This window comes from Abramis brama (genome assembly GCF_963993115.1).
Source record: "Abramis brama genome assembly, chromosome: 14".
In the NCBI taxonomy this organism is placed as follows: Eukaryota; Metazoa; Chordata; class Actinopteri; order Cypriniformes; family Leuciscidae; genus Abramis; species Abramis brama.
Genome location: NC_139976.1, coordinates 36,908,113 through 36,921,574, shown reverse-complemented (window position 1 = coordinate 36,921,574; position 13,462 = coordinate 36,908,113). Strand labels below are relative to the sequence as shown.

The following is a 13,462-nucleotide window of genomic DNA, read 5'->3' as shown; positions in this document are numbered from 1 at the left end:
GATTGGTGCAGATGGTTTTGGGGATTTTCCCTCATTTCGCCCAGATCCCCATGCTCTTCCCAACACACAGATGCCCATTCAGGGCAGACCCCCATGACGAGGGGGGGCACCAGAGGCCCTTTGTGCCCAGAGAGGAGCTCTGTGGTCAGACACTGGACCCACTGTCTTCCCTTCTCAATGGAGGCTTCTTCATGCTTTTGCAATAACGTTGGAATGCTTCCCTTTATGTTTTTTTTTGTTTTTTGTGGGGGTTTGTTTTAATACAGACGTCTGAACCGACACACACTGTATCACAAATCCCACTAATCCCGCTTCGTTTTACTTTACTTTTAAGCTTGTGTACTAAGCGAAGAAAGGGAAGTGTTGGAATGGCATTGTGCGTTGTGAGATCTCCACCCTGTTTCAGTGCTGAGAGCTTGTGGTTTACTGAAGCCTGTCCTCAGAGGTGAACACACACTCTTCACACACAGAAATAGACCTGCCTCAGAGGAGTGAAATATGCCAGAGGAGAATTCCTGGGGATGGGAAAACATGTTTCTGAAACGCTGAGAAGGGCTGTTGTTTCCACACTGTGTGAACGAGTTCACGTCGCCCTTCTCCAAAACCTTTTTCTTCAGTCTTTCATTATGCCACACCACAGCTTCTCCTGTCTCATCCTCCCTTCATTTCTCTTCCTCTGAGAGTCAGCATGAAATGGAAATTCACCCTGTTTATTTTCTAAATGCATCTTATAGATGATCTTCATTCATGCATATTGCATTTTTAAATAAAATATTCAACCTCATAATGTTTGATGAAAATCTGCACTACCATACTTGACTGAACTTATATTTCTCATAAAGAAATAAAGGCTTCAATTTGTGAATAGTTAATGCTTGCATTAAAGTTTTTTATTATATTTTTTATTATATCTAAAAAGAGATCAAACTTAAGTCTGTGCTCCAAAACATTTAAGATTTATGACCGTTTAAGTTGGAAATTACACTTTCCATGCTCAAGTCCATGCTTAAAAAGTGAATAAATGGATTATAACTACTGCATAAATACAATTTAGTGCCATAAAATCCCCTATACAAATACAACATATTAAATAAAAATATTATCAAACTAAATAATAGTAATAAAATTTAAAAATAGGTCATTTTTGACCAACGCCCAAAAAGTACCAGGGGATATGTGTATGTGTATATGTATATATGTATATATATATATCAGTATATATAATATCGGTGCTGGGCAACGATTAATCGCATCCAAAATAAAAAAGTTTGTGTTTACATAATATATGTCTGTGTACTGTTCATAATTTTTTTGTATATATAAATACACACGTATGCATGTATATATTTAAGATTTTCTTTATATATATATATATATATATATATATATATAAAATATGTATATATAATATAAATTATGTGTGTGTATATATATATGTACAGTATATACATGTAAATATGTATTAAATATATACATGCATATGTATGTATTTATACACAAAATAATTATGTACAGTACACACACATATATTATGTAAACACAAACTTTTATTTTGGATGCGATTAATCGCAATTAATCGTTGCCCAGCACTAATTTATATATATATATATATATATATATATACAAATATATATATATATATATATATATAAAATCACATTTTGTGTTGCATGGAAGGAATAAAGACACGAGTTTGGATCAGCATTTTGAATCCATTCTCTTCTGTCTTTCACTTGCGTTTTGTCTTCCTCAAAATCTCTAACATCATAGAAAAACTCATAAAGGTCCACCCTTAAACTAACCATCACTGGGACGTAAGCAGGTCATATACAAATTCATATGAATTGGCAAAATGTAAAATAGTTATGAATTGCTATGAGATTGTGTTGGAGGAACAGACCAAAATTTCAAGCATTAAACTTGGAAGAAGAGCATTTGGACCAGTTTAATAACACACTGTCATTTTGTAGCTTGACTGTCCTAGTCCTCAAGTGCATGATGTTGAAAAGTACAGCCAGAATGTTCTTCGTTTGAATCAGCAATCTGTTCTGTTGGGTCTTTGACTTGCGTTCTGTCTCCCTCAAACTCTCCTTCATCATACGGGTGCTGTAAGCCTTTCCGTGACTAGCTGTCATTAATCTGACTTCTCTGGGGCCGAACCTTGAGCCCGTGCCAGCAGGAGAGATGGAAGAAGGCAGTGAAAGAGTGAAAGCTGGTGAAGAGGGGAACTCAAAACAGAGCAGCTTTTCTTGCTTCGGTTCCGGGAACTTCCATTACGACGTGGAGAAGTCTAGGCCAAACAAACAGAGCTGCTTATCAGACCACCCTCAGAGAAACACTCCCACTGACTTCACACAACTCTCCAGAGAGAATCCTAATCATCCTCCAGCGCTTACCGCTAATGAAGTGTTGATCTAACACGCACGTTTAGAGTAAATGCCCGTTCACACTCGCATGCGCACCGTCTACATTAATCTGGTTAGGACACAATATTCTCCTTGTATGTTAATGCATCCTCGTTTTGTTGTAGCTCAATCATGGTGTTAAGGTCGTTCAACGCTATCTCACGACCAAATGAAAATAATGTTTAAGTTTGTGTGCGATCCATGCAAGCTGGAGAGAAAAATGGATTTGGAGGGACACAAAGTAAATAATGACAGGATTTTGGGGTTTTTTCTTCAACGCTATCTCACGACCAATTTGTACGAATTCGTACGATTTGTCTAAACCCCAGTGATGTGTAGGTTTAGGGGTGGGGCCTGGGATAGGTCATTCTTATGGGGCTTATTGGGCAACTCGTAAAATATGTACGATTTAGCAAAAATCTTACGAATTCGTACAAGTGAGGTTGTATGAATTCGTACGAATTAGCCTCCTCGTAAACCAAAAAAAAAAATGGATTTGGAGGGACACAAAGTAAATAATGACAGGATTTTTTTTTTTTTTTAAGCTATCTCACGACCAATTTGTACGAATTCGTACGAGGTGGCTAATTCATATGATTTGTCTAAACCGCAGTGATGTGTAGGTTTAGGGGCGGGGTCTGGGATAGGTCATTCGTACGAATTCGTACGAATTGGGCAACTCGTAAAATATGTATGATTTAGCAAACATTTTACGAATTCGTACGAGTGAGTTAAAGGTGGTGAATTCGTACGATTTGTCTAAACCCCAGTGATGTGTAGGTTTTAGGGGCGGGGTCAGGGATAAATTTAGCAAAAATTTTACGAATTCCACTAATGCATCATCAGCCCTTTTCACATTCCGGAAAATATACGGATAATGTGTCCCGGGTAGGCATGTGCCGGTATCACATTTTCATGCTGCGATTAATTGAGTGAGCTTTTATCACGGTATACGGTATTATCACGATATTTTAATCGCACATGAGAAACAGATGGATTGGGGGGGATGTAAAAAAATAAATAAAACTTGCATCACAAGGTGTAATTGTGATTGTCAAAACATTTGGTAACTAAACTGAATTTTATTAAGTTTAGTGACAACATGTTACAATGATTACATGGTACAATGACTGGTAGGCTACTGTTTGTATTGCTTAACACAAATTTAATGATTTCAATTCAATACTTGGGATTTGATTTAAATCTTGATTCAATATTGACTAATTTTGGATAAATATTAGGAAGGCTACAGTAGATAGCCCACATGTTTGTTTTTTTCATGAAAAAAAAAATCTCACATAATGCTATGTAACCATATAGAGCCCTATCAGCTGGTATTATTAAAGGTTACAAATAACTAATTAAATCAAATATAATGTGGTTTTCATTATAATAACAATTATGTAATGACAAAAGTAAAAATATAATAAATATGTAAAAAAGTGCAGTGCACATATTCAGCAAAATACTCCTCTTTATCTATTTGTTTTAGTCATCTAACATGCTGCTGGTCATTAAATGGTTTAAATGTAACGTTCTGTGACAATTGTTCTCCTATTTCATATCAAAAGTAACCTGCTCTGTCTTGTTTGACGGTCTTCGTGTCCTCTTTGCTCCGCGATTTTTCTCTGCGTGAGAAAACGGATGTGTGGCGTGAGCGTGTGAAGAGTCTCGCGCTGAATGCGTCGAGTTGGCAGCTCTGCTTTTAGAAGCGGGATGGATCCGGATAGATCGGCGGCGGCGTTCCTCCTTCCACCATGCTGCCTTTCCATGTGAGGACTGTTTACATTAGACTAGAAGTGCGCACCGGCCGCATGCTTATACACGTGGCGATTGTTTACATCAGCGTGCGCACGTGTTTCGCGCAGCATATACGCAGTGTTTGTTTAAGCGGTTGATGGAAAATAAGCTATAATGCGCATTCTAAAAATCTAAATTCGGATCTATTATTTTTCACGGTATTTTGAAGTGCCCGCGATAACAATATCGTGCATATTCATTACCGCGATTTATCGCATTACCGAATACCGGCACATGTCTAGTCCCGGGATCGTTAGATTTTGGTTCATTCACACTGCCAGTGATTTTAACACACTGCCGTGCGTTCACACACATCCCGTAAAGATCCCGTAAAGACACATGACATCGATGTGACGTAATATCTCAGTAATATCTTAAGTTTGCTTATGAGCTGCAATTTCTCTCTCGCGAAACCACACTTGTGCATATTTTTTTCTGATTCGATCATAAACTAGCGCATCACGTACAGTTTCACTAGCTGGCGAACAATCTCAGCTTCAGCGTCATCACTACGACACACACATTACGGCTTTTGTTCACACAGAGCGTGTTCCGGGACTGATCCCGGCAATGTTACTAGGTCCCCATCCCGGGATCGATCCCGGCATCACTCCCGGGATGTGTTTGTGTTCACACAGAAGGCACTCTAGCAATTTTACGGCAATTTCCCGGGATCAACGCGATGTGTGAAAGGGGCTATCTACTCAACAAATGAATTACTATATAATGGTATGAAAGCATGTACTGTAGTGTAATTCCGCATCTGAGGTGTCCCTCTCTCAGCCTCACGTGTCAAAACAAACTCCACGAGGCGTCAGTGATGGCTTTATTTCGCCTCTAGAGGGCACTCTCGTACTGTATAATCACAGAAGACTCTTCTCAGCCGCTCCAGTAACAGACCCAACCCAGAAAAATGATCGATATGGATTTTTGCCAATAACTGATTGTTCCAGCAATCGGTTATCGGTGCGATTAATTAGCAAAACCGATCAATCGGTCGACCTCTAGACCGTCTGCTTAAAGGATTAGTTCACTTCAAAATGAGAATTCTGTCATAATCTACTCACCCTCAAGTTGTTTCCAACCTGTATGAATTTCTGTATGAATGCTGAACACAAAATAAGATATTTTGAAGAATGTCGGTAATCCAGCCAGTTGATGGACTCCATTGACTTCCATAGTATTATTTATTTATTTATTTCTACTATGGAAGTCAGTGGGGTCCATCAACTGTCTGGTTACTGACATTCTTCAAAATATCTTCTTTTTTGTTCAGCAGAAGAAAGAAATGCATACAGGTTTGAAACAACTTGAGGTAAACAACTAACACTTTATGATGATGCTCCCCAACAGACTCTAATGACTATAAGTAACTTTGCAACTACATGTCAACTTATTCAACTAACCCTAACCTAGCAGTCTACTAACACCCTAATGAGAGTTAGCTGACAGGTTTTTACATGTTATGCATGTGCAGTGAGATGATTTAAGCATTCTGATATTTCATTTTGGAAAACACTAGTGAGGACAAAGAGCATTTTGAAATGAAAACAGCATTTTTAAATGTATTAATTCAGATGAAACCTAAAAGGCTTGTCTCGCGGTTAGCGAGAAAGTTTCATAAAGGATTATCCAAACACAACAGTGTGATTCCAGACGTAGTTCATGCCCCATCCATAACCCGTTTTTTCTGGAGTTCTTGTGGTACGGCACACCCATATGTTGCTCTTCAGAAAGCCTTGATCTGACTGAAGCGGAGAGCTTTCGTCAACAGTCGAGTCTCAACCCTGGCACACTCTTCGCTGTGAAACCTCTCGCTGAGATAATGTGTGAAGTTAAGAGAGTTGAGAAGTTACAGAGTGTCAGAACCACTTGGAACAGTTTGCTGCAATGCAACACCAGATCTGTTGAGCACTGATGTAGTGATAATGTCTGTTTCTTTCAGAAATCTGGCTATTGGCATTGGCATTCAGAATTTCCCAGAAGGCCTCGCAGTGAGTCTCCCGTTGCGGGGTTCTGGGGTGTCCACATGGAGATCCTTTTGGTGAGTCAAGACAAATGCACGTTCACATCCAAAACCAAGTGAGCTGCCGAACGTTACCTGGACGGAGTATTGAGGCGTCACGGCATGCATTATTACACTTTCAATGCAAAGGCTGCTCCAAACTATTTAGATGCCTTCATTTGGACCAACGTTTGCAGAAAACACCATACCAGAATACAAAGGCCAAACTCACACTTATCGGCCAAACAGCAAAAAAAAAAGTTTTAATTGAAAAAGGCCAAACTCACACTTATCATCCAAACAGAATTACATTATTTAAAAAAAAATATATATATTAAAAAGGCTTAACTGACACTTATCAGTCAAACTGAAAAAAACATTAAAAAAAAGAAAATTAAACTTCAAAAAGGCCAAACTGACACTTATCGGCCAAACAGAAAAAAAAGAAAGAAAAAAAAAGGAAAAAAACAGAAAAAAATATATTTGAAAAAATTAAAATGAAAAAAAGTCAAACTGACACTTATTGGCCAAACAGAACAAAATAAAATTAATAACAAGGCCTAACTGGCACTTATCAGCCGAACTTAAAAATAATTAAAAAAAAACTCCAAATGTCAGCTAATATATCTGAACTGGCGATATGTTGGTTGGCCACTAGTTAGGATGCTGTCTTAGAAGGAAGCTGCAGCTCTCTTAGTTTTGACACAATGCCACAGTCACAAACATTTATTAAGGTCTACTAGTCTTAATGTATTCCTAATATATCCTCAGCTCTCTCAGTGATGTCTGAGAGATTGTATCCCCTGTAACGGTTCGATCTCTGTGTCTCAGGTACGGGCAGCTGAGTGGGATGGTGGAGCCTGTGGCGGGGTTGTTAGGGGCCGTTGCCGTGGTGATGGCGGAGCCGTTGCTACCCTACGCTCTCGCCTTCGCTGCAGGAGCCATGGTGTATGTGGTGGTGGATGACATCATTCCTGAAGCTCAAGTCAGGCGAGTACCACAGTAAAAGTGTTTACTGGAAGAGAAGGTCTGCAGATGTTCATATAATAATAATGAATTAAAAATAATTAAAAAACGGCCTCTAAAAAAAGCCTTAAAGGTGCAGTGTGCAATTTTTAGCAGCATCTAGTGGTGAGGTTACGAATTGCAACCAACAGACGTTATGGTGGCCGACAGGAAGTGATGTCGTCGTCTGAGACAGCAGAGAAGAGCCAGTTAAGCAATGAGGTTTCTTTACAAAGATAAATTAAGAAATTAGGTTTACTTGATTATTCAGTAAAACGATGTTATTGTGAATATTACTGTTACTTGTTCATCATTGTGTCAGTGTTTTATTCGCTGACTTTAGCTCGCTTCTTTGTAAGTGGGTTGTCCCTTTAGGGTCACCGTAGAAACATGTCGGCACATTTCAATGTAAGGGGACCGGCGGTGTGTGTACTGTAGACAGAAATGGCTCTTTCTAAGGTGATAAATACATTACGGTTCATTATGTAAGGTCTTTATACACCACTGAAAACATAGTTATGTATATGATATTGCATTTCTGTCAACAGATCATCCTAAATATTACACAATGCACCTTTAAAGAAGCTTTGATATCAGTGGACATTTGCCATTTTTTATTATTGACATTGACTTTTTCTGTTTAGCCAATAAGATTCTGAAGCGGGACTTTTATTTTGATAGCTCTGCACACAGACTTACTGAATGCCCTTTTTTTTTTAGTCTACTTTTTATTTTTTATTTTTTTGTGAAAAAATAATACAGTATGCTTACATATATAATGTAATTATAATTGTGTGTGTGTGTGTGTTTCTCTTACAGTGGGAACGGTAAGCTGGCCTCGTGGACATCCATTCTTGGCTTCGTCGTGATGATGTCATTGGATGTGGGCCTTGGCTGAGCCTTTTCATTGGTCGAAACTTTGAATGTCACCCGACTGCACTGAAATAAAGTGACCAAAGCAGCCTTTTCCTGGTGTTTACTGTAGGTTTACTATTCAATGGAATATTTTTCTACGTATTTTATGTAATTTTTATTTGTTTTATGAATGACTCGCGGACCACATTTGTTTAGACGGCAAAAAAAAAATGAATTGCAAAAACTTGAATAATGATTAAAACTTGAATGAATGACTTAAGGGGTTGCTCAGGTGTGTGTGTGTGTGTGTATTTCTGTGTACATGAGAGCTTCCCATCATTAATATATGGACCGTATGTTCTCAGTATCGATGTGCACTCATTTGAATGAAACGCAATGATAACTCTGTTCATAACCTTCTTGAGTAATGCATTGTTTTTTAGCTAGTCTTTCCAGTCAGCCAGTCACTTTCAAGTTATGAAATTAAATAAGGTTTTTATTTTACGACATTTTCTTTTCAATTGCTGATAATTACACATTATATGCAACATTATATGTAAGGTAATATGCAACACGTGTGAATGAAGATGTAAAATTATTTTTATTTTTTTTCATTTGTTCTACACTGTGTGAAATACATTGAATATTTTCATTTGATTGCTTAAATAAGGAGAAAAGAGTAATAAACTGATTGTCTAATTCCCCTTTTTTCCTGTTGTTTTGTTCACTTTCTGGCACAGATTGTAGTTTGCATCTGCCATGTCATTTTAATATCATGAGGTTTAATGTAGATGTCAGCCCTATTGAGCTGGTTCCTTCTGTTTATATTGTATATATGTGCACATGGTTTTTCATCATGTCATCTTTCATAAAAGGCAGAACGAAAAGCTCTAAAAAGAGTAATAGCTGCATTTAAGATAAACTATTATCAAACATACATTTTCAAATGCATGGATTGCATGGACTGTATCTAACAACTCAATTTAATAATTTAACCCTGTTAACTAAGAACATTATAATGTATACATTTATATTGCCCATAAATTAAAATGAATAATATTTGTTAACATTATTATAAACTTATAATATAAATGTATAATTATAAAATGTAATATAAACTTATTTTTAAAAAGAAATAAAAAACAATCTGTCATCATTAGAGGATAGTTTGAAAGAAAATATTGCTTTATTGGTTGCTAATATATTATATAACCAATATTTTCTCGCAAACTATCCTCTAATGATGACAGATTGTTGTTTTTTCTTTCTTTTTAAAAATAAGTTTGTCTTTATTTTAACATCAATTGCTATAAAATGCAAGATAAAATCACACAAATCAGTCCCAAAAGTTGGTAACAAGTTTGTAAATAATTGCAGCCTCCATTGAAAATGAAAACTGCACATATAATTTGTCGTTTTAACTGCTGAGGTTTGACATTTCAACATTTTCTGCATGGTTAATTACTTCAGATCCATTTTTTTATTCATGGAAAGAGGCGATGAAAAAGTAAGTGTTTTAGTGAAAACAGCATATTAAGTATGAAGAGAATCTGAGGAAAGCCAGTGTTTCCCTCTTGAAGTCCAGCGGTTGATCGTGTGGTTTCCTCTTGCGAAGTGGTTCATCCACAACACGAGTGTATTTATGCAAAGTCTGTTTCTTGGTGTAAGTTTTATAATGCACATTTACTTCTTAGTCCGTCACATTGTTGGATTATTCTATAGGGCAGCCAAATAAATCGAACATCAACTCTTTTCTCCGTAAGCTTCTTGCAGAGCTCATTGCATATATAAGGCTCAGACGTTGTATTGTGGCAGCTGTCTAGAAAGCTTTTTCTGTTTGGCGTGAACCGCAATGGATTTGATTCCAGCCCCAGATGAGACTACTCTTTTAGATTAAGCCTAGACGGATAAGAAGGTCACAATCAATACTTCATCACATTAGAAGCCTTAGTTAAAATATTTCATTGTTGATCTGTAAGTCTTTGAATGGGAGTGAGAGCGACTGACTGCTCACGCCGAACCGACCTTCATCTGTCTTTTGTTGAATCAATAGATCTCTGTTCTGAATCTTAAAGGTAGGGTATGGGATTTGCAAAACGGCCGGCAGATTTTGAAAATACACATCTCAAATGGTCCTACCTTCTTTCCTCCAACGCTGGCCCTGACTCCACCCATTACTCTCTCTCTGTCTCTCGCGGTCACGCACGCGAGGGAGATGGGGGGAGGGGGGTATGGTACGACCGTTTGATTGACGAACTTACTGTCCAATGATTCTAGGTGGTCTTGGAAATGATTGGCTGGAGTTTTTCGAGTCCTGCCCATTCCACAGATGATTAAATTGCTTAATTTTCATTTCAGTGCTTCTAACTCAGTGGCTGTAAGTGGGTTAGGAATAGGATTTTAAGTGATTTTGAAAAAATGGACAAAAAAGAGAATCACATACCCCACCTTTAACTCGCGTGAACTTAGTTGGAGCTGGTCAATGTATTTAACAAAACTGACTCTGTCTGGAAAGTTAAATCAGATATTATTAAAGAGGAGCTATTATGCAAAGACTTGCTTTTAGGCTCTTTTAGGCCATATTCTCTATTGTTGCGGCTCCTCTCTTCCCAGTCTGTCAGTAACGCTCTGGGGTGTGTTTCCCGTACAACGCCGTAACTCGCTGCTTCACTACAATATACGAGGCATCGGTGAAGAAATCAACTAGCTAGTCACGACTGTTTCCCGAAACCGTACTGTCGCAAATTGGTCGTTCATCCATGTTGGTTAATGATGTTGGAGTAATAACTTATTTTAATGAATCTGTTTGAGATCGAAGTACCGCTAGATGTTTTGCTATAAATTACAGACATATGTCTGGAAATAAAGCAAAATAACTGAGAACAATTAGAAATAGTCCTATGACATCTAAGGACTATTTCTAATTTTTCTATTTTGCTTTATTTCCAGATTCAATCATAGGCTCGTTCTTACGCACTAGAACACGTTCGCACATGCGCACTCTTCAAAAATGACACTCTTGACAAACTAAGGACGTAAATTACTTTTATATGTATTCTAAATAAAATATATAGGTTGTACTGAATGTCAGCTTGCTTCTTTTGCTCAAGATAAGGATTTATTGAGTCCACATGTCATGCAAACTAGAAACTCTGCTTCTAACCACAGGTCGAGATCTGTCGCTCCAAACACACAACTCTGCGATGTTGTTTGCGAATGTTTGTTAGAACGATGGTTTCAGGAAACACCGACTTGTTGAACTACTTACAACGGGAACCATTACAACCATATTTTGCTAACACACCCCTGTTTAGTTCCTGTCTCTATGAAGCCCCTCCTTCTGAAAAGCACACTGTGCTCTGATTGGTCGGCTGGAGCAATGTGTTGTGATTGGTCGAGTGTGTTTGGGAAGTGTCCCGCCCCTTACCATAACCACCAGTTTAACACACTACTAACTCAACCTGGCCCCGCCCCTTTATTCTGGTATGAATTATTATAATGAGGAATACGTGTTCGTTCCCGGAAGAAACTCAAGACTACAATGGAGGCGTTTCAGGGAGTTCAGAAACACTGACACTGATATAGAGAATAAAACTTTGCAGAGCTTTTTCACGCTCAAACAGCAACATTACACACTAAAGAAAGACGAACATGTAAAAACGCATAACCCTCTAAAATGAACCACAGTGACTGAGTTTGTCATTTAAATGCAGTAAAGCCAGTAAAGCTCTGAGTAAACGACACACAACAGCTGTTTATGAGTTCTGCAGTCGCCGCTCGACTCTCATAACCCTGACCTAAATAATGAAGAAAGAGCCCTTTTTCTGGTGTTTTTCACATAACCTGGAAAAGTTAGCTGAATAACTTCAGTCACATGATCTGTGCCACTGAAGTGGTTTTGGTTATGGCATGTGTGAAGGAATGTGTTGGGGTTAAACAGAGAGACTGCTCACAATGTCTTTGTGTTTCAGAGTCTGACTCCCGGTCACGCAGTAATGCAACTTGGACAAGCTCACAACCCAGAAGTATGTGTGTGGGAGAGCGTGGATTATTCAATACATCTTCTCTTTAGACCTCGTCTGCACTAGAACTCGTATTTATTTAAATATAAAGGAAATAATTCTAGCAAAACAGAATATATACAAATCTGAATATATAATAAATCCCAAATATGCAGTTATTGTGAATATACTGAATAGTTGACATGGACATTTGACATCAAGAATCTACACTCTTAGAAGAAAAGCTTCTATATGGAAAGGGAAAGGGTTCCGTCAGGCAATTTTTATGGATTTAGCTTTAATTAATTGTTTTTAAAATTGTTATTTTTTCTCTTTTAATTCATATAATACTTAAGCCCATAAATACTTTATCACAAGACAAAAAAAAAAAGAAAGAAATAACTCAAAAGTATAATGCAATAATTTTAGACATGTATCCCTATATGGGATCTTTTTAGGGTTCTTTAAAATTGAGTCAAGAATAGGGTTTAAATATGGAACTTTTTGTATAGAAATTATTTAACTTTTTTTTTTTTTTTTTGGTTAAAATGTATATATTTGTATGAGGGAAATTGGATGGTTTTATATGCTGTAACTAGTTACAATTTTGTTTTCTTTTTAGTTTTACTAGTTGATTTTAATGGTTTTAATGGTCCTGCAGCATGAAGATTCATTTTAAATTAAATGAATGGTAATACTTTAGGGTCCAATTCTCACTATAAACTAGTTGTTTATTAGCATGCGTATTATATTGGCTGTTTATTAGTACTTATAAAGCACACATTAATCCCTTATTCATATTCTACATCCCTTAATCACCCAATACCTAAACTTAACAACTTACTAACTGTTAAAAAGGCAATAATTAGTAGTTTATTAAGGCAGAAGTCCTTAGTTAATAGTGAGAATTGGCCCCTAAACTAAAGTGTGACCAAATTAATTTTTTTGTAGTCTCTCAATTAATATGAATTGGTCAAAACTGTATTTACATCAAGAGTCAGATTTATTAAATGAAATGAGTTAGAGAATGAAATGAGGGTAGAGTTAATGTTTTTTAATTGAATGGTTTTAATCAATAAAGTTAAGTTTCAGCAACATACAATAATTGAGTGGAGTTTAATTGTATTTTAAGAAATATTATTTTAATGAAATAAGTTCATATTGTTCATAATATATATAATGGAAACTTGTTTTAACACAGAATTAAAACGTATATCTAAACCAATTATGAGATAAAAAGTCACAATTACCTTTTTATTTTTTTTTATTCCGTGTCATGAACAAGCTTCCATAAGATATAGCCCTCATTAAATGTTGTATATCATATATATAGCCTATATAAAATAATATCCTACAAAACTACAAATCCCATGATGCAGTGGTGCGAGTCT

The 13,462-nt window shown here is 36.9% G+C and overlaps 1 protein-coding gene across 2 annotated transcripts in view; it reads left to right on the top strand.

Annotated features, from left to right (window-relative positions):
• Window positions 1-8,779, top strand: part of slc39a11 (solute carrier family 39, member 11) — a 150,812-nt gene extending 142,033 nt beyond the window's left edge. For both annotated transcript variants that reach the window (XM_084136058.1, XM_084136057.1), the window contains exons 8-10: window positions 6,151-6,249; window positions 7,042-7,200; window positions 8,035-8,779. In XM_084136058.1, the coding sequence (XP_083992184.1) occupies window positions 6,151-6,249; window positions 7,042-7,200; window positions 8,035-8,113 (337 nt within the window). In that variant the 3' untranslated portion in view covers window positions 8,114-8,779. The remainder of the gene's footprint in view (window positions 1-6,150; window positions 6,250-7,041; window positions 7,201-8,034) is intronic.
• The last annotated feature ends 4,683 nt before the right edge of the window (window positions 8,780-13,462 follow it).